Below are 27,185 nucleotides of genomic sequence, written 5' to 3'. Positions count from 1 at the left end.
TGTGCCAAAGTAAATTGGTATTTGGACCTATAGATGATTTCCTTTGATTTCCTCCTTCACTAGAACCCCGGTCCAAGCTAAAAATAAGAAGGGCAATAGAATAATGCCAAACCAGTTCTAACTTGGTCTCATCAAACCATAACACATTCTGTTGCATGGTTTGGGGTGATTTTGTTTGTCTCTGTGAAATGTAAATGAGAAATGGCTTCCATCTAACCTAACTCAGACAGGAATATTGCTTGAGCTTCTTAAATGTTGCTGTAGATTAGCTTTTTGATCAGTTTTCTTGTTGTCCTATTGACAATTTTAGAGGGTTATCTATTCCTGATAGTTCTCATTGTGGTATCTGGTTGAAGATGGCCTCCAATGTTCTATTGTACTCAGGGGCGTCGCACCCGTGGGGGATGTGGGTGTTTTAACACCCAGACTTTTCCCGGTGAGAGGGTTCAACACCCACACTTTTTCTACAGTTTTCCCGCAGTTTTGAACAAACAGCTTCGCATTCGCTCCTCTGTTTCTCTGGCCGCTCTGTGTCTCTGCTCGCTTCAGCTCTCCTCTCCCCTCCCTCTCAAACATGACACCGGCTGATGATTGGCTGTTTTGCCTTAAGTCCCGCCTCTCTTGGTGTGTTAGATTTATCGGTCAGCTCGTGCAGAGGAGGCGGGAACTTATGGTTGTTATGATTATTTACATCTCCGTTTTCCAGCTACTTTGAATGTTTATGCTTTTGAGGTTTTTAAATAAGCTTGATATATGTTTGAGAAGATGTTTTGTTTATGTTTTGTTGACATGTCGAATGTTTTCTGTATTATATTTCGTTTTTTAGACTAATGGCAGTTGCTAATTGGGATAGTGTTCAGTAGCTAACTTAGCTAAATTCGGTTATGTGTGTGGCATCAATGCATAAAGTAACTGTGATGAAGAAGGCAGGAAATTGATGAGGAGGGACAAACTGACAATGTTAAGCAATGTATTTATGGGTTTATTGCCAGTGCAATTGATTTTGATATTTTGAGCATTGTTTGTTCATTAGCTGACCTGCCTGTTGTGTTTGATTGGATCTGTTGAGGAGAAAAAAGTGAGAAATTATGTCAGTTTGCAGACCTGTTGACTATTGAAGAATATTATTTTTATGTGTATATTATTTTTAATGTTTAAAAACAGTAAATTGTTAAATTATTTATAATATTATTTATATTATTATACTTTTAAAACTGAAGAACATATTTAAGGGAATTGCAAGGTCTGAGGGGGGTGAGTGTCCATGTCATACTATAAGACCTCTGTGTCCAACAAGGTGGACTGTTCGCACTAGTACCATCCCCACTGTGCTAAACCAGTACGAGTGCATAATCAAGGCTTTGGCTGAAATGGCAGTGAGTCAGTTTGATGCGGCTACTAAGGCACAGGGGCTTTATGACACATTCCAGCAGGGAAATGTAGTCTTTGGTCTTCTGTGTGCTTTGGAGATCACAGGGGAGTTGGAGGTTTTGAATATGTCCCTCCAGAGCACAATTCAGACCATAGATGGGATGCTTTCAGCTGTTGCCTGTGTTAAGGAAAGTTTCAGCAAAAAGAGAAGCTCAGAGTTTTCAGGCTTATTACACGAAGGCAACAAGTATGTGTGAAACACTCCATCTCACTCCTATTGCCACTCTTCGTGTCTGTATCCCACCTTAGCGCTTCACAGGTAGTGCTCCTGCACATGTACAGTACATGTGTCCCCTTCTGACTACTACAGGACTGAATTCTACAAAGTTTTGGATGTTGCTGACAAGCAGTTTATAGAAAGATTTGAGCAGGAAGGAAAGCAAATGTTAAGGCACCTGGAACAAGTTCTATTAACTGGAAAAATGCATGTTGTTGTCCAACAGTACCCAGAAGTCAACCCAGACATTCTCAAAGGTTAGCTTGCATTGTTCAGAATGAAGTACAGCTTCCAGTCTAGTACTGAAGTTGTTGCAGTTCTTCAAGGAATGACCCCAGAGGTCCGTGGTCTCTTTGACGAAGTCGAAACAGTTGCGTGACTCCTCCTAGTTGTGCCTGTGTCATCAGCAGAGTCAGAAAGGAGTTTCAGCAGCCTCCGGAGGCTAAAAACATGGCTACGCAGCACGATGACCCAAACTCGCCTCACAAGCTGGACAGGGGAAACAGAAAAAAGGTTGCTGAGCAGTTTGTCTCTTGTAAGGAGAGCAGAAAGAGCACTTTTGGTTCTTTTAAATGAGAGATATAGTTGGTCATATATTATTTGGTCATTTGTTGTTCTTGTTGGTTGCATTTATATATGTACATAGTTGTTTATATTTTTCTTCTGAATATACAGTATGTTGTTTGTATGAAATGTTGTCTGTATATTTGGAGTAACAAAATCATTTCTCCCTGAGATTATTAAAGCATTTCTGATTCTAAATCTTTAACAAGTCTACCAAGTTTGTTCTAAGTGTGTTTTTAGTATCACTCTAGTATTACTATCACTCATTTAAATTAAAAGCTTTTTATATTTTGTATGTTAATACCTTTTGTACCCTTTTGACATTGTATTCATCATTTTTATTGTTAACAAATAAACAACATTCATCCCCCACACTTTTAAAAAGCTTGCTACCGATTGTACCGACATCTTTTGACAGTGCTGTAGATCCTATAAATATTTTGCAAGCTCTTTTGCAGACCATGGTTTCAGCAATCAGAGACAGCATTTTGTTTATTTGGTGTTAATCAAAAAAATGTCATTGATGACAAGTCACATCCCTATTAGAAGTAATCGTAATTAGAAGCTTTTCATCTCTCTCTCTCTCTCTCTCTCTCTCTCTCTTTCACACACACACACACACACACAAAATGTTTCTATTTGTTATCCATTTGAATAATGTCGTCTGATAATTTTTTATTATTTTAAATTGATCTGATTGACCATGTGTGTGTCAGTAATAGTAATAATATTAACAACAACAACAACAACAACAATAATAATAATAATAATAATAATATGGAATAATATCGATATAGGTTATGGACCCTATTTAAAAAAATAGAAAAAGATTTTTCAAAATTAAACTAAACTTATATATATATATATATAATTCAGTTGACTGTTTGAACCCCTACTGTAAGTGGACTTTTGAACCCACACACTGTATACAGTGTAATCCCTGATTATAGTTCCTAAACACTATCGTTTCATCCTTGCACAAGCCAGTACTCAAACAATCACGTCAGCCAGCCCTTAATGATTTATACCGGCAGTGATGCTGGCCCATTAATGGACGATCTCCAAGCGAGACTCTCTGAGTGTGTGTGTGTGTGTGTGTGTGTGTGTGTGCTGCTGCACTCTGCTCTTCACTCTCCTACAGTCTTGTGCTCAGTACCTGGCTGCAGGTTTTCCGTTTTGTTGATGTTTCTGTGTTGTGTGATTCCTCCTGTCTTTTACCCCTCATGCTCACTGTAGTGTTTTGTGTTCTGTCGGTTGCCAGTAGTTGTATTTTTCCTCTTGTTGGTGTGTATCAGAGCAGACATTAGGGACAGGGTTACTGTTAGCGGTATTGTCTGTAGGGACGTGGTGTTTTATACTGGTGGTGTTTTCTGTGTCTGCGTTGTGTTTATCAGCGCTGGGTGCAGTGTTTCTATCTGTGGTGTCAGTGTGTTCAGGACGGACCTTTTGTGAGTTCTGACTGCGGTGTGTCGTTGCTCTGGGGGTCGGTGAGGCCCGCTGCAGTCTCCGTCTCCCCGGTGTCCTCCTGCTGTCTGTCCCTGCGGTGCTGCTGCTGTATCCCGTCCGAGTCGTCCCCTGAGCTCCCTGTCTGCACAGCTCCATGAGGACAGCTCAGTCTTTCATGTCCAACATCATCACACTCAAAGCACCTCAGCCTCTCCGTGGTGGCAAAGATAGTGTAACTATTGTCCCCGTCCTTACACTTAAAATTCACGTTTACACCTGAGCGGGATAGCTCTCATAGTGCTGACGAACCTCCCGAAGCGGGCCAGCTCCCTAATGATCTGTTCATCCTTAATGAACCGGGGGCACGTTAGAGATCACCACTCGTGTTGCAGGGGCAGATAGAGGGGTAATTTGGACCATGACGCCTTTCACTTGTATTCCGTTTTTTTCTCAGTCAGTAATACCACCACCGCTTTGTTCATCCAGGAGACAGAGTAGATATTTTCGTATCCTACCTGCTCTCACACCACTAGCAGCACCTCCTCCACCTGTACTCCGTCCTCCAACACACACCTGACACCATGTCGGAGAGACAGTGTCTCTCTACCGGTCTCAGAGGACATGGAGTCTCACTCACTCTCTCTTACTCTAAACTTAACTTTTTATAGTCATAATATTCACTAATAAAAAATAACGTGGAGGACAAACAAACAGTCTTTCCCTAGTTTTTAACTAATTGATAGAAAATTTTGTCATTTTATTCAGTTCACAAATTTTCAAAGAAATCTCTCATTGTGAACATACATAATTTAGAAATGTAATTTCTTCAGCAAATAAAAATGGGGAAAAATCATCATCTTATAACAACAATTGGTCTTTCGAAGTGCATGAATGTACAAAACATTTACTACAAGCTTTCAGGCTATTAATATATACAGTAGGTACAGCTGTACTTTAATTTAGAAATGATGAGTCGACATAAAAACGTCTAGACACCCCTTTACCATTTCTTCTTGATTGTATTTTTACCCTTTAATATCTTACAGCAATCAATGACATTAATGGAAAATGTTGACCAATTATTATCAAACTAATAAACTCAAAATTCATTATTATACATCTTTCGTCAAGGATGTGGTTCTGATTAACATAAAAAGAGTCACTGGTTCTGTATGATTTCTTGACATCATCTCATTTCATCTGACTAAAGAGTTTATAAAGCATGTGTCTTAACTTATGCTTTAAAAAAAAGTTAAAATAAATTCCCACAGATAAGTGTTTCCACACGCTGTGTATGTGTGTGTGTGCAAGAGCGTACTCACTGTGGATGTGTGTGTGTGTGTGTGTGTGTGTGTGTGTGTGTGTGTGTGTCTGTGTGTGTGTACACACTGTGTATGTGAAGCTAAAGTAAAATGAGAGGAGGAATGACTTCATGCCCTCTTCCCCCTCGCCTATTTAAGACAAGAAACCTCTCTCATGACACTGTGGCACAAACTAATGTAATCACTGCTGTAAAGAAAAAATAAAACAAAGGAACCTGAATTCTACCTTTAAAAAGAATCGCGACAGGACAGTTAAAAAGTGTGTGTGTGAAGGCAAAAGGAGCAGGGGGAAAGACGCTGTCCAATGACGTGCGCACACACACACAGTCAGTGCAGGCTGACGGAGAGAGAGAGAGAAAATGGATCTAACCTCTCTGATGAGACTTTTGAAAGGAGGACTTTCTTACACACACACACACACGAACACAAAATTAACGATGCTTTAAAAAAAACACGATTATTATACGAGTGAGAGACGAACACTAAGACCGAGAAGGAGAGACGATTACCCACAATTCCACAGCGCATGTGAAAGAAAAAACATGATGATCAAAACAAAAAGCGCATGCGTGCTACATGATACTCGATGAAACTTTATACTCTTAAATTAAGGCACGCTTGTTTTTCAAGTCAAAATTCATTAAAAAATCCAAGTTTAATAAACCCATGTCTGGACATTTTAACTTATTTTAAGCTTGTTGTATGAGAAGATCACTCACTCACTCACTCACTCACCATCTATACCGCTTTATCCTGTAGGGCACAAGGTGGGGTACAACCTGAACAGGGTGCCAATCCATCACAGGGCACACACACACTCATGTACACACTACAGGCAATTTGGGAACGCCAGTTATCCTAACCTGCCTGTCTTTGAACTGTGGGAGGAAACCAGAGGAAATCCACCAGGCACATGTAAACTCCATACACACAGAGAGACGGGAACCGAACCTGGCCGGGAATCGAACCCGGAACCTGAAGGTGCAAGACGACAGTGCTAACCACGACACCACCGCGCAGACCTGGTCCATTCTGCTTAAGCTTCATGTAGAGTGATAAAGTGATAAAATGGACTTACTTTTTGTATTTACATTTAATGAGTGTGTGTGTGTGTGTGTGTGTGTGTGTGTGTGTGTGTGTCGTACAGTCACCTGAGCTCTATCTGTTCCTGGTGAAAACGCTGACTGTAAGCCTGCAGCTCTCTCAGGACGGATTACACACTGCAGACAGGCTACTGTAAGTCTGAGTCACCTGATCAAACCAAACACACCATTCAACACCATTAACACTGTTAGACTCTTCCAGTAGAACTCAGGAGGCTGAATTAGATTAGATGAAGTCAGACACTGTGTGTGACTCAATAATCCCCTCAGGTCCATACAGTAAGTCCTCTCCATGCTCTGTAATCTCTTCTACTAAATGATAAGAGGCGACTATTTAACTATTTTTAGCGTTAGTGCTACAGTTAGACATGATGTTTCTTTTTTTTTCCACTTTATTTCCTTTTAGGTCAAAATTACGTGAACATCATCTTTGTAGTATTTAGGCGTTATATGAAGTGAGCCACGACTTTTTTGTAGCGATTGTTCCACTTTTAACCTCTGACTCACCTTGACTGGAACAGAACACCATCACCACCTCACTGATTCACTACAACACTGTGTGTCGGTCTCCAGGCTTTCCACGTTAGTGCTTCAGACCATAAGCCTGATGCTCGGTGAGACGGAGAAAGGAGCTGCTCGCTTTAGCGCACTAACGTCCAAGCAGTGAGTAAACTCAGATATGACTGGAGCCTGTGACTGTAGTGTATATTTATACAGTATGTTACTGTATCAGGAGCCTTTAATGTGTTGCAGGGGAAGCGTGACTGCAGACTTGCTCTTGGCTTTGGTGTGTGTGATCCTGAGCTAAAGCCTTACAACTGCAATTCTACATCTCACACAGAGGTAAGACACAACACTGTTATCTGTCTTGTTTGTGTTATTGCTGTACTGGATATAGTTTCAATAAGAATGAATCATCTGTGTCTGGACATAACCAGTGACTAGCAATATAAAACATAAGTAACACTAATAACACAAACTATACAATATTTCATTTCTAAAACCTTACGGTGCAGTAGATTCTCATTCTCTGGCATTAGACATAGAAAAAAAGTCAGTCGTGCTCTCACACATTTACACACTCCTCATTTATAATGACGTGTTTGTATATATTCAGGTCCATAAGTATTTGGACAGTGACTCCATGGTGGTCAGTTTGTCTCTGTACACCAGGACAATGGATTTGAAATAAAGCACTCAAGATGTGATCGCAAACAAATTAATGTATGTCCCTGTCCCAATATTTATGGACCTGGCTGCATAAACTCAGTACAAAATTTGTCCACTGATGCAGATTTATAGACTTTTTTTTTTGTTTATTTTTTTTAAGGTGAGTCTCATGCAGAATGTAGGACACTTTCTGACTGTCCTGGGTTTTTCAAACACTTAAATCCCACCCTTTCTTTGTAAATCTCTTTAGAATCAAAACTAGCTCTTCAGTAGATGGTAAGATTCACTAAGTTGTGCTCTGTCTGTGTTTAGCTCCTGTTTATGGTTTATCAGGCCCAGCGTGTGGTTCTGGTTCTGTCATTTCTGAGAAATCCATAATAATTGATATCAAATCCATGAGAATGTGATTCCTTTGGGAAAAGTAGATTAAATACTAGAGTTGATCCATGTCTATGTTGTTATGTTGAAACAGTCAGAGTCTCCCTTGAGCCCGTCTCAGGCTGTCCTCCTGTACCAGCGGTGCCACTTGCTCCTGACCTGCATGCAGCACAACCCCTGTGTGAACACCTCCATTATTACAGAACTTAAAGAAGAGTTCAGGTGAGAGAGTCTGTTGTGGACGACTGGGTTTTATAAGACGGTGTACAAGCCGAGACAAACAAATGAGCTACTAGTATCAGATTTAGATCAGCAGATAACCAATGAGATCCAATCCTTCTCCAAAAGAGTTCGACTGATCCAAATGATCGTCCATTTACTGCAGTATTTTAATAATCTGATTATCAGAAACATCACAGTTAACACAATTCACATTCATCACAAAATAAGTGCACTTACAGAAAGGTGACGCATTAAATGTAAAGATGTAGTTGTAGTTGATGTAGTCGGCTGCATTTGTCCCTCCCATTCAATACAGAGTTATTCTAACTGTTTATCTTTATTCTATAATCAAACTTTGCTATTCTTATAGGAGTGCTGTCTTACAGGATGACTGTAATGAGGACATGAGTATAAAAATAATCTAAATCATATGCTGTCAAATCAGCAGTTCTTCTTGTGTTGGAGATTTTGGATGGACGTCTTAAGCAGTGTCTCTGTCACCATTAAAACAGCCGATGTTTTGTAAAATGATGTTTGTTTAAGTTGCAGCTCAGTTCCAGAGACGTGTAGAATCGATGCCTTGATGTCATGAAGCTTTTCTGATGGATCATAATGACCCCACATACAACATACTACATCCTATATCCTATAATTTCTCACATGTAATATAAAATCCCACTTGAGTTTACAGCTGTTGGAATTTCCACAAACCACCAGACGTCACTCTGCTTCTTGTTTTAACTCTCAGTTCATGATAACAATCACCATCATGATAATGATTAATTTATGAGAATATGATTATAAGGGTCACTGAGTGATGACTTCTAACCTTTTACATACTGTTTCTTTTTTAAGGTATTATGTGAGACAGTCCGGTCTGGAGGACAAGCGTCCCCTTCACTGTCCCATTAGTAGACCAGCACAGCATCTCCTCTCCCAGCTGCTCAGCCTGGTGATCACGAGGACTGTTTACAGCCATCTGTCTCTCACACATTAGTACAAATATTCATTTTTCTCTTATTAACTGATGACCATGGATATATATAGAACTGGTGTATTATGTACTTTGCCAGTTGTGGAGATAAAGTCCAGTATACTGTGTGAAGGACAAGGAGGAACATTTATCATGAGGATCCTGTAACCAGGAAAAGCAGCAAAATCAAATGCCATTTGTATTTATAAAGGACATTTCTTATTTGCTTACTTTTTTGTGTAAACATTTGCATTAATTATATGCCATTCGCAAAATTGCCTGTAGTGTGTGTATGTGTGCCCTGCGATAGATTGGCCCCCTGCGACATTGTATACAGGATAAAGCGGTATAGACGGTGAGTGAGAGAGAGAGGTTAAGGTCAAAGGCCACATATGAAAAGGCCATTAAGATTCGTCTCTTAACTGACGTTCTAGGTGTTTAAAAAGCTTATGTGACACACACACAGGTAAACACATTAATTACTTTGTTTACCGCCCACCAGACAGACAGTCAGATACACACACACACAATACTTTTTTTTTCTTCAAACATAATTCAAAATAAAAAAAAAATCCATCTCTTAGAAGTTAATTAAAAACAAATAAATCATTTTACCCTGTTCACTTGTTCCTGTTTGTTTCCTTACATAATTCACCTGAAAGATAACGATTTCACAAAATTGACTCTTTAGAAAAAGTAAAAAGACCCAGCACAAGAACCCCCCAAAACACCTCAGATCACACACACGCAGGTTTTATCTCGAGTACAGGCCCAAGTGAAGGAGGTCTTGTCAAAACCGGCAGAGAGAAAGTCACATGACCTGAAACCAGGAGACTGGGTGGTGGTGAAGGACCTCAGGAGAAAGAACCGGAAGGCCAGGAGGTGATCGGGACCGTTCCAGGTGCTCCTAGTGACACGGACAGCAGTGAAGGTAGCAGAAAGTGTGAAGTGGATCCACTCCAGCCACTGCAAACGTGTTCCAGAACCTGTGAACCTGGGAGAAGAGAACACAGAGGTGCTAACCCCTCCTGCTAGCCCCAACAGACCCACGTCCACACGCAAAGTGGATAAACAAGCTGTAGTGATATGAACCACACAGAACCACAACTCTCCTGTCAACTTTATTGTCTGTTAAAAGAAGAAGTGGCGTTACATCTAATGTGATATTTTTACATAGAAAATGTTGGCAAAGTAAATTACATTTAAATAATGAATAATTCTTTAAGTGTATTGTAACAATATTTTGTTATTAAATATAAAACATCTTTAAAGAACTGTTACAAACATATTGATACAAAGTTTGTTACATTTAACATTTTTTTGTTTATGTATTTGATTAAATTATGGACACTGAAAGAAGAACTTAAATATAATGTCATTTTAATTGTGAACCCAACAAAACAGCAATAAAAAAAGCATTCATAAGAAAAAAGATATAATAAAAAAAAAAAACACTAATTAAAAACACAGAATAATCACATGACCCATCAATCCTGCGTCATACAACAGTTAATTTTTTGGTCCATGAATGTGTTTGGACGAGCAGCGACCACAACAAGGCTGATGTTTCATATATTTCATAACAGAACTGACAGATTTGATGACTTGTGTCACTCCACTTGTCTGTGTTCACTCAGTCTGTGATTCACTGTGCACGATGAACACACACTTCTCACGTCTCTGAGTCTGTTTAATGTGTTATAACTAAATAAATGATGTGTTTATGAGCATGTTCTCTATCACCAACATGGAGACGCAGGAACACCGGAGTCTTCATCACGTAAAGATGTTCATCAAAACCTGAATCTAAAAGAAAAATGTGTATTAATAACCATAAACTGGACTGTGGTACTTCATGATCAACAGCATGTAATCATCTCTCCTTCAAGGGAAACATCATCATCTCCTGTTTATAATTAATCATTCAACATTTCTTCATTCTTAGTAACATCTGTGTTATAACAGGAACATGAGCAGATATTTACTCATCACATCACTGCTCTTATCCAATCACAGGCTTTGGAGCTTTTTAAATAATCAACACTACTGAGTCATTTAGCTCTTGTTCTACATTTATATTTAAGTGCAGACTTTAAGAACAAGCTGAGGTGAATTTTACAGGAATGACAGAAGACACGGTGTGGAGGTCGGGTGCTGGAAGAAGTGTCAGAGTGAGGAAAGTGGCGGCTTAAATACAATATTTGTAGCAGGAAAGTTTTAAGAGAATGAAGTTTGCTTCCAGAAACAGGGAAAAGCAGAGATCATCTTGTTCAGACAAAAGCAGCAGTATGAAGTCAGAGATAGCAGGGTGTCACAAGGAGACGAGCTGTTCATTTACAATCACTCTCATGCACTCATTTGTGACATTTTGTAGACTCTGACTGACTCCCTGTCTTCTGACTTCACATGGATTTAAAATCAACTTTACTGAACACAAAACATTAAAGCATTAAAGCATATTGTTAGACAAAAATATTTAAATAAAACAGTGATAACACTTCTAACCTGCTAATCGTATATTTATTGGGACTAAATGGAAATGTACAAACTAATGATTAATTACTTTAATAATTAGTCTTTTATTATATTAACAATAATGCAAAAAGGTCATTACTCACATCAGTGTCTGTAGTTTGTAATGTTCATCATCCTTAGGAGCAGAGAGCAGCTTCACTCCTGAGTATCTTATTTTATTCCCTGACAGATCCAGTTCTCTCAGGTGTGAGGGGTTTGATCTCAGAGCTGAAGTCAGAGCAGCACAGCCTTCATCTGAGACACCACACTCACACAACCTGTAGAGAGACACAATGACACACTCTTCATCACAGATCATACACAGGATAAGGAGTATAGACGATGAAGGAATAAATAATATTCATGTCGTGTATAAACCAGATTACTTGCTGATCATTTAAATAGATATTCCTGAATTATAAATCTAATGGAGAGTAAAAAATGTCTACAAATTGGATCCATCAGGTTCTACAGGTTTAAAAGTGAAATTCACAATAAATAAAAATTCTACGGAAAAACTGACATAAAGACAAAAAGATTCCAGAAAGAAACATCCAAAAAAAGGGTGAAAGTGAATCTGATTACATATTCTGATTAATTTAATAAAATCTGAGTAATTAACAGTCGTCAGTTTTACACATTATAAAATTAGTGTAAGTTAGCACAGTGTTGTTGAAGCGGTTGCCAGATCCTCGGTTTTCTGATATGTCTCTCTATGACTTATATGTTAATCACTTTTGTTCTTTTGATGTAACATAATAAACACTGTATTATAAAAACACAGAGAAATTGTACATGAATGATGGATTGTATTTAATTAAGCTTGGCACATTGACTAGCTATATCTGAAGCACAGGTAGATTAGTCAGACTTGAAGTCTTTTACTCTTTCCTAGTCAAGTGTGGAGAGAGATGTATGGCTTCGAGGTCTGGGAGACTGGTTTTGAATTGACTCTATTGATAAGAGACCATAAGGACATGGCCTGCTGAAGTCTTAAGGAGGTTTGGAGTTCAGGGCTCAGTCTATATAGATGAACAGTCTATTCACAGAGAGAGGAAGTTCATTATCAGTTCAGAGGAATATAAATCCAAACAGCTCTTGTCCACTAGAACTTTTTTGTCTACACGGATAATGCAAATGCATTTCCTCTCGTCTGTCTGTCTCCGGGTCTCTCTATGACTGACATGTTAATGACTGGTTCTTTTGATGTTCGGGACACAGCACCTGGACAAATGTTTAAATGTTCTGTGTGTGTGTGTGTGTGTGTGTGTGTGTGTGTGTTGTCTCTCCTGGGGTTCAGGCTGGTAAGAGTATCGAGTATCATTGTCGCAAAGCAGCTTTATAGGACCGAAAGAAAATTATGGAAATGTTGTATGAAATGTGAGGGAAAAAAATGTGTATCAATCAAAATGATCAGGTTGTAATAAACATGATTAAGAGAAAATCACACGCATGCAGCACAATCCCACTTTATATTCAGGATCTTTATTTTTAATTTTCCTTTCTCCTATCCTTCTTTTGTATCAATATTGTTTCTTCTTTGACTGCACTTTCTCCCTTAATTATTATTATTATTATTATTATTATTATTACTTTTGCTTCAGTAATTTACATCCCTAATGTAACTTTATGTTGGACTGCACAGTTAAATGCGTGTATATATTTTTAATCTATTTATTTCTGTTATTTTGTTATTACATTTTACATGAAAACATTTCTATTGTGCATCGGACTTTAACATGTAATATATCATTTAATCGTGTTTAATCAGCAGTGTTTTTCTTAAAAATATCACTTTGTTGATTTTGTCATTACTTCCATCTACATTTAATATGAGGATGTTTGGCTGCTGAATGTTGCTGAACAGATAAGGAGGCGATAAAAACCAATAATGAGTCCATAAATACGCTTAAAAATTAATAATGACTTAATAACGGAGATAAAGAATTAATACCAAGGCGTTTCCGAGGAGTTAATGTCCGGAGGGGGCGCCAAAATTTTTGAACATGTTTCAACTTCCCTCCCGATACTAACAACTAATTTGCAAATAATAATAATAATAATAATAATAATAATAATGATTATGATGAGCAAATTGGGCTCAGTGGAATGGGGGCCTAAAACTTAACTCGGACTCTCTTCTTTTAAACCTAACAATGTGCTTCCCTTCTTTTGTGCAAGATTTAGCACAAATCAAAAAGTGGAAATTCAGTGGAAATGAAACAAGAAATAATTATTAATGCTGTGTTCTGTGTTCTCACTGTGTTCTTATTACCAGGAACTTGTCCTAGTTTTAATGATATTGTTTTCATATGACAAGAACAAAAATCAATATTAAAAATTAAATAAGGTTTATTGTCTGTTTATTTTATATTTTACTTAATTATTTTTTTTTCTAAATATGTTTTAATTGTTTTCATATGTAAAACATATGCAGTGTATTTTCTTTGCTGATAATAAATTATTAAACATAAATGCATTCAGACACCGTGTGTGTGTGTGTGTGTGTGTGTGTGTGTGTGTGTGTGCGCCTCTCTCCTGGTTCGGGGTCAGCTGGTATCGTATCGAGGTGTAACGGACGCAAAAGCAATAATTCTTTCTCATTAAACTCGTATTAAACTTAAGAATTTAACCCTTACATAACATCACACCACACGTCATTTAACATTTCACTGCATATCAGACTGTTTATGGTGACAAATAAGATTTGAATTTGATTCACGTGTCGGTGGCATTGTTGGTGGATGAGGCGTCTCTGTGTGTTAGAATTCTTAAGTAGCTTCATTTTGGTAAACAACATCAGGACGAAACTGCTGCATCAGAAACACTTAAAATCAATTAAAATGTCAGGGTGTGTGAGAAGGGGTTGTGTGTCTGGGTCTTTCATCCAGGCTTCAGCTACCAGGTCATACGGATCGATGTTTTTATCTCTACAAGTTCCTCAAAATATCTCTGCTTGGCACCGGCATTTAACTTCTCCCAGTAACGTCCCTTTACTTTAGGTTTACTCTTCTTCATCTCGGAAGAAAACACCATGAAACAGATCTAATTTCTTACTTTCTTTGTTGATAATAAATAAAACTTCAGACACCATGCATTTAACAACATAAAGTAACTCCACATTCTCTATATTAAACATACAGTAGTGATCATACACTGTGATCTCCTCTCATACACACACCTATTGATCCTGTTCTCAACTTCAGCTCTGTGTTACTGTATGAGTGTATCTGAGTCAGTGAGTTTATTTAGAGATATTCTTTATTTATTACAACATGTAATATACTACAAGACGATTTAAAAGCTCAGTGAAAGAACTATTAATAAAGACCGCATGGTTTTAATACTGCTTCTATGATACAGATCTGGCAACCCTGTTTATAGCAGCTAGATGGAGACGAATGTTCACTGACAAAAATGTGACCCAAAGACTCTGTGACAAATCATCAGTGTGCAGTGAAAAGAAACAATCTTCCTCCTCAGGACATTGATGATCAACCTAAAACGTCTGCTTCAGTCTCACTATTAGAGAATGTGTCTTACTGAGGAGCAGGTCATGTGACTCTCAGAGAGATGATCTTACCTCAGTGTCTCCAGTTTACAGTCAGGATTCTCCAGTACAGCACAGAGACACTTCACTCCTGAGACTCCTACTTTATTCTCAGCCAGATCCAGTTCTCTCAGGTGTGAGGGGTTTGATCTCAGAGCTGAAGTCAGAGCAGCACAGCCTTTATCTGAGACACCACACCACTTCAACCTGTAGAGAGACACAATGACACACTCTTCATCACCAGATTTCAATCTTCATTTAAGACTTAGTTTAAAGCTAATTTGTTTGTAAAATGTCATGATTTTTGTTAGGTAGTTTGAAATTAAGTACATAGTTTAAACTATAGAATGTATTGTCTAATGTGTTAGTGCTAAATCTTATGTACTTCACTTCTAGTATAATGCTCTGTAGCTCTCGTCCTGTTTTCAGAGTCTCTGTGTAACAATGCTTCAGTCTCACAATGATACAAAGTTTATCATAAAAAATTTTTTAATTATAAAACATATTAAATATAATACATTACAGATATACTTTAATTTCCTTAACTACTGTGTCAGGTACAGTATGTATGTTACATAGCCATATACTTTAAAGAGTGATTATAACTATATAAGCACACAATTAATAAGAAAAATATTCAGAAAAATATTATAGTCCTGGCTTTGCGCATCTATCTATAAACATTTTTTTTTGTGCAGCCTGTACTAATAGTATGCTAATTAGGCCCAACCTCCCTTTCATGGTACTGAGCCCTCATTATAATTTTCTTCAGAACAACCATCATGGTGGACACAGAGGCAACTCGCAACAAAGACGTAAGCGTTTTACAGAATCTGCCAAGAAAAACATCTTGTTTGTTGACACCTTGTCATACTTATTAATATTCATTAGCGCCTGTCAAAGATGGGCGTGTACACAGGATCAGCCTTGTCTGTGTTCAATTATTTCAATATTTATACAAAAAATTGTACATTTATATTCTATAGTGATTATTTTCTCCTCTTCATTTTAACGTACAATCCTACACATTTAAATTGTGAGAACTATGTATGGTCTGTGCCATACAGGCAGAAGTTGGGGAAAATGGCATTAAGAATCAGAAGAATAAAGCTAATGTTGGCATACTGGGTAAATCTGCAGAAGCGTAACAGAGTACCCAATGAAGGCCATCCTCAAAGAGTGCTGGGACACAACAAATCCAATCTGTTGGACAGGGGACACCAAAGCAAAATGCCTAGGACTACAGAAGCTTGATACTGTATCATTATCACTGTATAACATCTTACAAATAGTGTCAGAATTATACCAGAAGGGTGTAAGGAGCTCTTTCCTATGGGTACCAGCACATGTAGGAGTAAAAGGAAATGAAGAAGCAGATAAAGTAGAAAATACACTAGGGAAAATTATCAGGAAAATATATAATAAACAAATGAAACTGGTTTAGCAGATAAAATCTAACAGTTTTTAAAAATCATATTTTTTTTGCTCGTGCCGTTACATATAATATCTGACGTTCCACACTCCAGTACAGCAGGAGGTAATGCACCAAAATCCACCAAAAAAAACTCAAAGAAGAAGAAGCTGTCTGCAGATGGGTCAGAGAGCTGAAGCACTAACTGGTGGTTAATTATTACTGCATATTATCTTTGTGTATATTCTGATAACGCACTGTGTGTGTGTGTGTGTGTTATTTGAGTGAACAGATTATATTATACATTTTTAAGATGCTCTTTCATGACCAGTGGATGTTTGTTGTTTGTAGTTGTTTTGTTTTGCCTTCTGTGTGAGACAAATTACTTTCTGAAGAATACAGAAAAAAACACTACATGTTGAAGCCCATGAAATAAATATATAATTATTTACCTTTATTTAGCTTTAGTCTCAGCTAAAAGGCCTATTCACATGGGATTAGTATTACCTGGGGACCTCGTGTGATTTAGAAATTACCCCTCACATTTACTTACTTATCTCCCAGATATGATGTTTTTCATACAAATAAATATTACTTTTATATTATATTACAAATAATATTACATTTCATACAAATAAAGCCCTATTTACTATTTTATTTCTTTCTACACATTGTGTTGTTGTATGGTGTATAGTGATAAGACCCAGAACCCAAAATACATTCATTCCAACACAGCCTCCATTCTGCGCAGAAGGTGAACAGAAAGGACACAAAAGTCTTGAAAAAAATTATATACGACCCCATAAATCCTGGCCAAATCATAGACATGCTGATACACACGGGACTAATATCTTTACTTTACTATTTTTACTTTACAAATTACAGACATGGCCGATTCGCACGGGATTAAGATCACAGATAACCTCCTCAATTACTACAAATGACTAGAGTTCCTCAGGTAATACTAATCCTGTGCGACTAGGTCTAAAGGTTTGCCTTTATTGTAGATTACAGAACACATGTTTTCATCTTTTTGTTGCTCTGGAGAAACATCTGTCCATTAACATTACAGTCTATAACGTTAAATGTCCTGAATAAAATTAAAACTTATTAGTGAATCGGTTAAAATGCAAGTTTCAAAACTACAGACATCACCTGAGACAATAAAGACATAAATGAGTGTGTGGATGATATTCTCATTTTACTACGTATTTGACTGGTTGTAACAGGAGGACTCTCAGGCTAAACATTAACATTCGTGTCCAGTAGGGGGTGGTATTGCATTGTTCTGCTGTGGGGCCGGTATTGACTTGGCCTAGCTGATGTTCCTACGTGTTGTTGGAGTGTTTTACAAACCAGAAATCTAGAGTAACAAAACTGAAAATGTAATATTTTAGGCAGTTTGTGTACATCTGGAGGAATGTAGTATCTGTAAAGTATTTGTCAGAATTTAATGAACACTGTAAGGTTTTCTGATATTGTGTGAGCTTTCCCGTGCCTTATAAGGTAATACTTCCTAAAGCCCATGGCCAGATGAATGTACATCCAATTTGCTGGAACTCTTTTGTCTAACCGAAAAACGCTAACGTGCTTCCTGTTGTCTGTCTGTTTCTGGGTCTCCATATAACTTATATATTAATGACTTTTGTTCTTTTGAAGTCAAAAAATTGAGCTGACGGGTGAGTCTCCACTCCTTCGTCTATCTATCGTGGACAGTATATCGGATGCTAAGGCAGCTCCTTTAGCTGCTTTGCTTGGAGTTTTAACACTTATTATTTGACTGCGTTATTGTTATGGCACTCAGTTACTCGTTATCTTAACTATGAAGCCTGAAATCACACCCTTGCCTCGACGCATCTACATACAGGCTCTGCAAGGAACTTGGGATTACTAGACGGCTGCGCTACGTTCATCGCTCCGGTCGCCACTACCTCTCATCGCGCTGTGTGACATCCTCGTCTATTCCTTCTATTTGGTCTAACCGTTCGGATATACGTTATTCTAGGCTGCCGGCCAACCACCGTGGTATCAATCGTACTGCCTTAATTACTGTATCTCCGTCTCCATCTGCTCTACAGACACGCAATGATTGTGCGCTTCGTCCTGCATTAGCGCTGTTCAACTGTCGTTCACTTACTAACAAGGCTTCTGTGCTCTCCGCGCTGTTAACTGATAAAGACCTGGATTTCTTGCTGCTTACTGAAACATGGCAAATACCAAATGCCTATTTCCACCTAAATCTTCTCACACCCTCTGGATACAGTTACCTAACCAAACCCCGTCTTACATCGAGGGGCGGCGGTCTGGCTGCCGTCTATCGTACTAACATTCCTGTTAAAACCATTGACTTTCATGCAACTTCAACCTTTGAATACCTGGTTCTCAAAATCTCTGGTACATTTCCTATGATTGCAATTCTCTTGTATCGTCCACCCAAATCAATGTCAAATTTTTTCACTGAACTTCATGAACTTTTAACCCTTACTTGTGCAATGTCTTCTTCTATAATCTTACTTGGTGATTTCAACATACATGTTAACAAAGATTGACTCCCGTTAAAACTCATGTCAGTTTTTGAATGTTTTAATCTCGTACAGCACATTAATTTTCCTACACATCTAAAAGGTCACACACTGGATTTAAAGGTCCTACACATCCCATTTTTCATTAAATGTTAATATGATCTTTAGGGTCCTAATGAAAAGTTTGTAATATACGTTAATTAAAAATTTAAAAGGATTGTGTAAAAAAAACATTACTTTTACCTGGTAAAAACTATTTCTGTTCTCAGCAACCTGTTTCAGTACATGCTAATTTAAATGCTCATGACCTCTGCTGAGCCCGCCCCCCCAGTTCTGTGATGCGTGTCTTCACAACACACGTGGGGTATAGCCAAGGAAGTGTAGTCCAGTGGGGGCAATGCTTGAATATGGAGCCTGAGCCTGTTTTCTTCAGTTGTTTTTGGTTTGATTTAAGTACGAAACCTACGTGGAAGTTTGTAATATCGCCTGACAACGCAGAAATTAAAAGAATGGACATGCATCGACTCGATTTGTCTTTCTCATCACTGCATGGGCATGAATTAACGGGCTGTTACGCTGCCGCGAGCAACAACAACATAAAGCGGAGAAGCTTACTGAGAGAGATACGGACGCGATGTGTTTACTGATGTGTTTACATGACTTCTTAATCTTCGACAGACATCGTTATAAACCATCTAACGTAACAAAGGTAAGCATAATATAGTTTTCCGACTACCCACACAGTTTGCAACTAGACAATCACCTTAATGCATTGTTTATTATAAACGGGCGATTAGGGATTATATAGAGACGGATGTACACAGAGAAGAAGACATAACCATGTTCTATGAGAGTATAAGTTAACTTACACTCCGCATTCATCGTGATTATTAGAAAAGGCGATCTGCAAAGATTCATAGAAAAATAAATTACTCACTGAGCCTGGTGAAGATGAAGCAGGAACACGAAGTGTTAGTACAGATCCGATTTTCAGGAGCAGCTTCCTAGTAAAACCTGCTTTATATTGACCCGCGTTTATAAAGCAGTCTGGTGAAAAATGATTAGTGCAAACATGAACGCATTTAGGTAAATCGGTGGGGACGTTAGCTTCAAAAACTAAATTCAGCCACTGCGTGCTCAGTGGCTCAGATACCTAACCCTAGGTAGGTACCCTAGGTCACCAACCCTAGGTAGTGAATCTGGCCGACAGCTTCTTCCTAAAACAATGGCCGACAGCTTCTTCTCACTTGGGGCGGGTCTTTGCTAAAACACCAGTGTCAATCAACTAGTGTAGGAGCGGCCTCTTGTGGTGTGGCGTCACATCGACAGGCATTAGCAATTGGCCAGGCATTTCAGAAGGGCATGTTATTGTAATAAATGAAAAGAAAACCACTGGGCGGCTCTTTATCATCGTAGAGTGGTTGTGTACGCACTCTCCTAACACACAGTTCAGTCCAAACAGCTTAAAAAAGTGCATGTAGGCCTGTATGACCCCTTTAATTTGTACAACTGGTTTACGTATTCTTTCTGTATATGGATCTCAGATTGGACTTTCTGATCACTTTCTCATTGAACTCAGTTGTGAAATGCCTCTCCCCTGCCTCAGGGTAAAATCAACCATTACTTTTCGTAAAATTACTTCTGTTGATCATTCACTGTTTACTGATTCTGTACAGACACATCTTTCAGATATTACTGAACACAGCTCTGCTCTTGATATTCTTGCCAAATATAATAACGCTCTTTCTACCGCCCTTAATATTCACGCCCCACTCAAATGCAGAATCGTACCTTCTACACATACATCACCCTGGTTTACCCCCTCACTTCGCAAAATTGAAAACCATTGGTCGTCTCCTGGAACGCCTTTATAGGAAAACTGGCTTGACCGTGCATCTTATTGCATACAAGGATCATACTCAGCTATATAAATTGGCTTTAAATAACGCACGCTCCAGCTATTATTCTACTCTGATCAAAAATACATCTTCCCGTCCTAAAACACTGTTTTCTATAGTTAACAAACTCACTAGCCCTCCTGTCCCTGTTATGACCAACTCTGTAGATGTCTGTGAGTCATTCTTAAATTACTTCCAAAATAAAATAATTCATATACATTCTCTCTTTTCAACAGTATACTCCCCTATCCACTCAAATGACTTCCCTACAGACTGGTATTTTTACTGATTTTGATCCTCCAACCCCTGCTTTTATTTCTGAGTTACTCAGTAAAGTTAATCCCTCTTTCTGTCATCTCGATCCTGCCCCTACGTCCCTGCTTAAATACTCTGCACCTGTTATTTCACGGCCTATTTCACTTCTCATTTCTAAAATCTTGAACACTGGTGTTGTTCCTCTTAAATTAAAGACTGCAGCTGTCACACCAGTCTTAAAAAAAACCTGGCCTTGACCCGGATGATATGGCCAACTACCGACCAATTTCAAATCTTCCGCTACTTTCAAAAATACTTGAAAAAGTTGTTGCTGTTCAACTACAGTCCTATTTGTCATCTCATAATCTGTATGAATGTTTCCAATCCAGTTTTTGCCCTCACCACAGTACAGAGACAGCGCTTCTTAAGGTTGTCAATGACCTTCTTATGGCCTCTGATGCTGGCTCTGTTAGCATTTTGAGTCTGTTAGATCTTTCTTCTGCATTTGATACTATCTCTCACAGTATTCTCATTTCACGACTCTCTGCTCTTGGTATTTCTGGAACTGCCTTATCCTGGTTCATTTCTTATCTGTCTGACCGTCAACACTATATTACTATCCGCCAGTCTAAATTCTCTAAAGCTCCTGTTTCTCATGGTGTTCCGCAGGGTTCTGTTCTTGGCCCACTACTGTTTATCATCTTCATGCTTCCTCTAGGTAAAATTATCCGCCGTCATGGTTTCAATTTCCACTGTTATGCAGACGACACTCAACTCTATATCAGTTTTTGACACTACCATCCCTTTCCCACTAACTCTGTTTCTGCTTGTGTTGATGACATAAATGCTTGGATGACCAGTAACCTTCTCAAGCTCAATACTGATAAAACAGATTTTTTACTTGTTGGTTCACCTAAAAACATTGTTTCTCTTTGTACTGATACTGTTAACATTTCCGGGACCTTGGTTAGACCTTCCACCACCGTTAAAAATCTGGGTATAATTTTTGACTCCCATCTTACCTTTCTATCTCACATTTCTCCACTTACTAAATCTGCCTTCTATCACCTCCGTAATATAGCTCATCTACGGCCCTTCTTAGACATCAAGGATGCTGAGACACTGGCTCACGCTTTCATTACTTCTTGACTTGACTACTGTTATTCTCTTTTTTATGGTCTACCAAATACAACATTAAATAAGCTCCAATACATTCAGAACTCTGCTGCTAGGGTCCTCACTTACTCAAAGAAATCCTCACACATCACTCCCATCCTACACAAACTTCATTGGCTACCTGTTCACTCCCACATTCAATACAAGATTCTCCTTATCACCTTCAAAGCACTCCATGGTCTTGCCCCCCCCATATATTTCTAATCTTAATTTAATACTTACTCCCCTGTTCGCACACTCCGATCTGCAGATGACGGTCTACTGTTAATTTCTCGCCATAGACTACCACCATTTGGAGGGCGAGCATTTAGTATTTCTGCCCCTACACTCTGGAATTCTATTCCCAAACACATCCGTGATTTTCCTTCACTACAGGATTTCAAAACCCACCTTAAAACATATCTTTTCTCTTCCTCTTTTACCAATTTTTGAATATGTGTTTAGATCAATTCTACTGGTTGTCATGTTTCTGTATTTTGTTTTGTTGTCTTTCAGATGTCTCTTTCTATGTGTAAACATTTTTGTTATTGTAAAGCGGCCTTGAGTCTCCTAAAAGGCGCTATATAAAATAAACATTCTCCTTCTTCTTCTTCTTATTATTATTATTATTATTATCATTATAAATGTTTATTAAAGGACATACATACCTTATTGTGTGATAAATAAAGTGTTACCACCAGTCTTTACCTTCTGGTTATTCTAGCAAAATATGAGGAATTGGTAAATAAATCCAGGCTTTCTAACTGTGATCTCCTCTCATACACACACCTATTGATCCTGTTCTCAACTTCAGCTCTGTGTTACTGTATGAGTGTATCTGAGTCAGTGAGTTTATTTATAGATATTCTTTATTTATGCCAGAATGTGAAATAATACAAGACTATTTAAGAGCTCGGTAAAATAACTATTAATAAAGACTTCATGTTTTAATACTGCTTCTATGATACAGATCTGGCAACCCTGTTTATAGCAGTTAGATGGAGACGAATGTCTAATGACAAAATAAACATTATTTCAGCTTTAAGACCAATAAAATGTTTCTTATTTGCATTTCTCTGCTGCTTTTAAATCCTACAGCTCACACACAGTGCATTTAGTTTGTGTCCCAGGTGCAGTTTGTGTGATTAGTTACAGTGTTTTAGTAAATTTCACAGTCATTTCAGACACACTGCAGTCACATCAAGTCATGTTTTGCTCTACAGCTTCTCACATACGTACATCTGACCCAAAGACTCTGTGACAAATCATCAGTGTGCAGTGAAAAGAAACAATCTTCCTCCTCAGGACATTGATGATCAACCTAAAACTTCTGCTTCAGTCTCACTATTAGAGAATGTGTCTTACTGAGGAGCAGGTCATGTGACTCTCAGAGAGATGATCTTACCTCAGTGTCTTCAGTTTACAGTCAGGATTCTCCAGTACAGCACAGAGACACTTCACTCCTGAGTCTCCTACTTTATAATTATCAGTCAGATCCAGTTGTCTCAGGTGTGAGGGGTTTGATCTCAGAGCTGAAGTCAGAGCAGCACAGCCTTCATTTGAGACACCACAAGACTGCAACCTGTAGAGAGACACAATGACACACTCTTCATCACCAGATTTCAATCTTCATTTAAGACTAAGTTTGAAGCTAATTTGTTTGTAAAATGTCATGATTTTTGTTAGGTAGTTTGAAATTAAGTACATAGTTTAAACTATAGAATGTATTGTCTAATGTGTTAGTGTTAAATCTTATGTACTTCACTTCTAGTATAATGCTCTGTAGCTCTCGTCCTGTTTTCAGAGTCTCTGTGTAACAATGCTTCAGTCTCACAATGCTTTGTTCAGACAAGTTTATCATTTAAAAAAAAAAAAAATATTAAATTATAAAACATATTAAATATAATTCATTACAGATATACTTTAATTTCCTTAATTACTGTGTCAGGTACAGTATGTTTCTGCTTCTATGATTCTGACTATATAAGCACACAATAAATAAGAAAAATATTCATAAATATAATGAGTGATACCATTATTGTATTGGCCTTGCGCATCTATCTATAATTATTATTTTTTTGTGCAGCCTGAACTATTAGTATGCTAATTAGGCCCAACCTCCATTTCATGTCACCTGAACTATCATTATAATTTTCTTCAAAACAACCATCACGGTGGACACAGAGGCAACTCGCAACAAAGACGTAAGCGTTTTACAGAATCTGACAAGAAAAACATCTTGTTTGTTGACACCTTGTCACATTTGCATACTCATTAATATTCATTATCGCCTGCCAAAGATGGGCGTGTACACCCGAACCAGCCTTGTCATGTTCAATTATTTCAATGTTTATACAACACATTGTATTTGCTATAGTGACTATTTTCTTCTCTTAATTTTAACATACAATCCAACACATTATTGTGAGAACTATGTATGGTCTGTGTCTTTAGCATGTAAAATTACACGTGAATTGGGTTTTTGTATAATTTAATTACATCATACAGTAAATACACTCAGTACAAAATTAGCCTCCCAAACAGCTTTAAGTATAAACATATACAGTATATTATACCAATATAACTTCACGTATACTAGTCATTAGTCCATCCTAGTCTTTGGCATGCTAGGATTTAATATACGTAGCATTGTTTCTTATTACTTGCACAGCCAAACAAGATTTGTTCATGTCTTAGAATTAATTCCTTTTGTTAAATAAAAAAAAGAAAAAAACTCCACTGTGGTTTAAATTACTTTGTTGCTGTCTCATTTCACATTTTAAATTTTAAATAAAAATTGACTTATTAAAATAAAATGCCTTTGGCGAGTGTGAGTTATTGTGGAAAATTGGGTTTAATTTTATAACTGTAACCAAATAGTAGCTTTTTCCTCAACACAAAATAAATACATAGAACATTGAAGGGAGCTTCGCCCCAACCTTCAGGGAATTTGGAAAGGTTAAGTACACTGTGAAAATTATTATAGGAAATGGAGAAAGAGAACAAGGATGAAAGTATTTGATGAGTTTATTAAGGGCGATGGGACTAGAAAAGAGGATTTAAAATGAAAGGAAGTTGAGGGAGATCAAGACCAGAAGGTGGCAGTAATGCAACATAGTGGATGCCAACCGCCAGTAAACACTAGTGATGGCAAGTTCGAATCATTTAGTGACTCGGTTCTTTGAATCTCGTTCATCAAAATGTCATTTCGTTCATTTCTTTCTTTTGATCAGAAATAAATTAAAATGTTGCGTTTTCAATAAAAATACCCCCAGTACGTCTACATACACAAATTTTGGCTATAGTTTCAGTTATGAAAATATTACAATATAACTAAGGACATATTATAATAAAGAGCAGCTCACCTCGTATACCTTCCAATCTGAGTCGTTCGTTCTTTTGAATCTATTGCACCGCATAACGCCAATGGAAGTCACGTGTCAAAAAAACGAACGACTCGAGACTTGAAGACTCATTGCTGAGAATCGTTCAATACTGTTTCCTGTATGTAACGTACGGAGGTTTTGCGATGCTTTCCAATAGAAAATGAACTAATACCTCTCTGAGACGACTCATTCAACTGAGTCATATTAAAGATTCGTTCAAAAAGCTCGAATCGTTCATAAACGACCCATCACTAGTAAACACCAAGAAGATAAAGGACTAACTACGTCATTAACCTGAGTCCACTGTTGCCACTAGACACAAGCATGTTAAGTACTTTGGAATGTTTATTTTAAACTCATAAGAGCATCATTAGATTATGGCAGCATAACGTATACTGTATGTCTGCAGCAGAGTTTAACCTAAAGCAACTTGACATAATGCAATCTCAAACCCTGAGAGTCTGTTGTGGGACCTTTAAAGTAGCAGTTATACAGGTAGAAGTTGGGGAAATGCCATTAACAATCAGAAAAATAAAGCTAATGTTGGCATACTGGGTAAATCTGCAGCGTTACAAAGAGTACCCAATGAAAGCCATCCTCAAAGCGTGCTGGGACACAACAAATCCAATCTGTTGGACAGGGGACACCAAAGCAAAATGCCTAGGACTACAGAAGCTTGATACTGTATCAGTCCCACTAGTCTGGAAACAGGAAATTCATGCAGACAAAACCATCTAGATAACATCTTACAAATAGTGTCAGAATTATACCAGAAGGGTGTAAGGAGCTCTTTCCTATGGGTACCAGCACATGTAGGAGTAAAAGAAAATGAAGAAGCAGATAAAGTAAAAAAATACACTAGGGAAAATTATCAGGAAAATATATAATAAACAAATGAAACTGGTTTAGCAGATAAAATCTAACAGTTTTTAAAAATCATCTTTTTTTTGCTCGTGCCGTTACATATAATATCTGACGTTCCACACTCCAGTACAGCAGGAGGTAATGCACCAAAATCCACCAAAAAACCCTCAAAGAAGAAAAAGCTGTCTGCAGATGGGTCAGAGAGCTGAAGCACGTGTATAGTGATATGTCAGCGATATGACCCAGAGCCCAAAATACTTTTACTTTCACAGCCTCCATTCTGTGCAGAAGATGAATAGAAAGGTGCAAAGGACACAAAAATCTTACAAATAAATATATACGACCCCATAAATCCTGGCCAAATCACAGACATGCTGATACACACGGGAATAATATCTTTACTTTAATACTTTTACTTTACAAATTACATACATGGCCGATTCGCACAGGATTAAGATCACAGATAACCTCCTCAATTACTACAAATGACTAGAGGTCCTCAGGTAATACTAATCCTGTGCGACTAGGTCTAAAGGACGTTTCTCAGTGGTACTGTAAGTGTCATATGTTAATGTTAGATGCACGGGCGCTCGTGATGTGCATATGTGTGTGTGATGCATTTTTCCCCTCGGGACTTGGCGTAGAAGGGCAAGGGGCATGCGCACTTCGCGAGTGTTAAGTTCAGTTTTAGTGAATGGTGGAGAATAAACAGTTAAAAAGGATTTCGTGTGCTCTCGTTTTTATTGTTTTTTTTATATTACAAACTGTTTAAGCGAACCCGGCATGAATGCTCGGTCACATTAA

General features: G+C 37.9%; 1 protein-coding gene and 1 long non-coding RNA gene across 2 annotated transcripts in view; one reads left to right on the top strand and one right to left on the bottom strand.

Moving 5' to 3' along the window:
* Positions 1 to 6,246: 6,246 nt before the first annotated feature.
* Positions 6,247 to 9,381, top strand: LOC128533846 (uncharacterized). The gene is made up of 4 exons (XR_008361392.1): positions 6,247 to 6,746; positions 6,837 to 6,926; positions 7,726 to 7,853; positions 8,709 to 9,381. It is a non-coding gene; the product is annotated as an uncharacterized LOC128533846 (long non-coding RNA).
* Positions 9,382 to 9,477: 96 nt separating this feature from the next.
* Positions 9,478 to 27,185, bottom strand: part of LOC128534114 (NLR family CARD domain-containing protein 3-like) — a 76,345-nt gene continuing 58,637 nt past the window's right edge. Inside the window, exons 8-10 of the mRNA XM_053508417.1 lie at positions 11,445 to 11,618; positions 9,647 to 9,820; positions 9,478 to 9,481 (exon numbers count right to left, since the gene is read on the bottom strand). Coding sequence (XP_053364392.1) covers positions 9,478 to 9,481; positions 9,647 to 9,820; positions 11,445 to 11,618 — 352 coding nt within the window. The remainder of the gene's footprint in view (positions 9,482 to 9,646; positions 9,821 to 11,444; positions 11,619 to 27,185) is intronic.

The sequence above is a fragment of the Clarias gariepinus genome, chromosome 12 (assembly GCF_024256425.1).
Source record: "Clarias gariepinus isolate MV-2021 ecotype Netherlands chromosome 12, CGAR_prim_01v2, whole genome shotgun sequence".
NCBI lineage: Eukaryota > Metazoa > Chordata > Actinopteri > Siluriformes > Clariidae > Clarias > Clarias gariepinus.
This window is presented reverse-complemented; position numbering and strand designations above follow the sequence as displayed.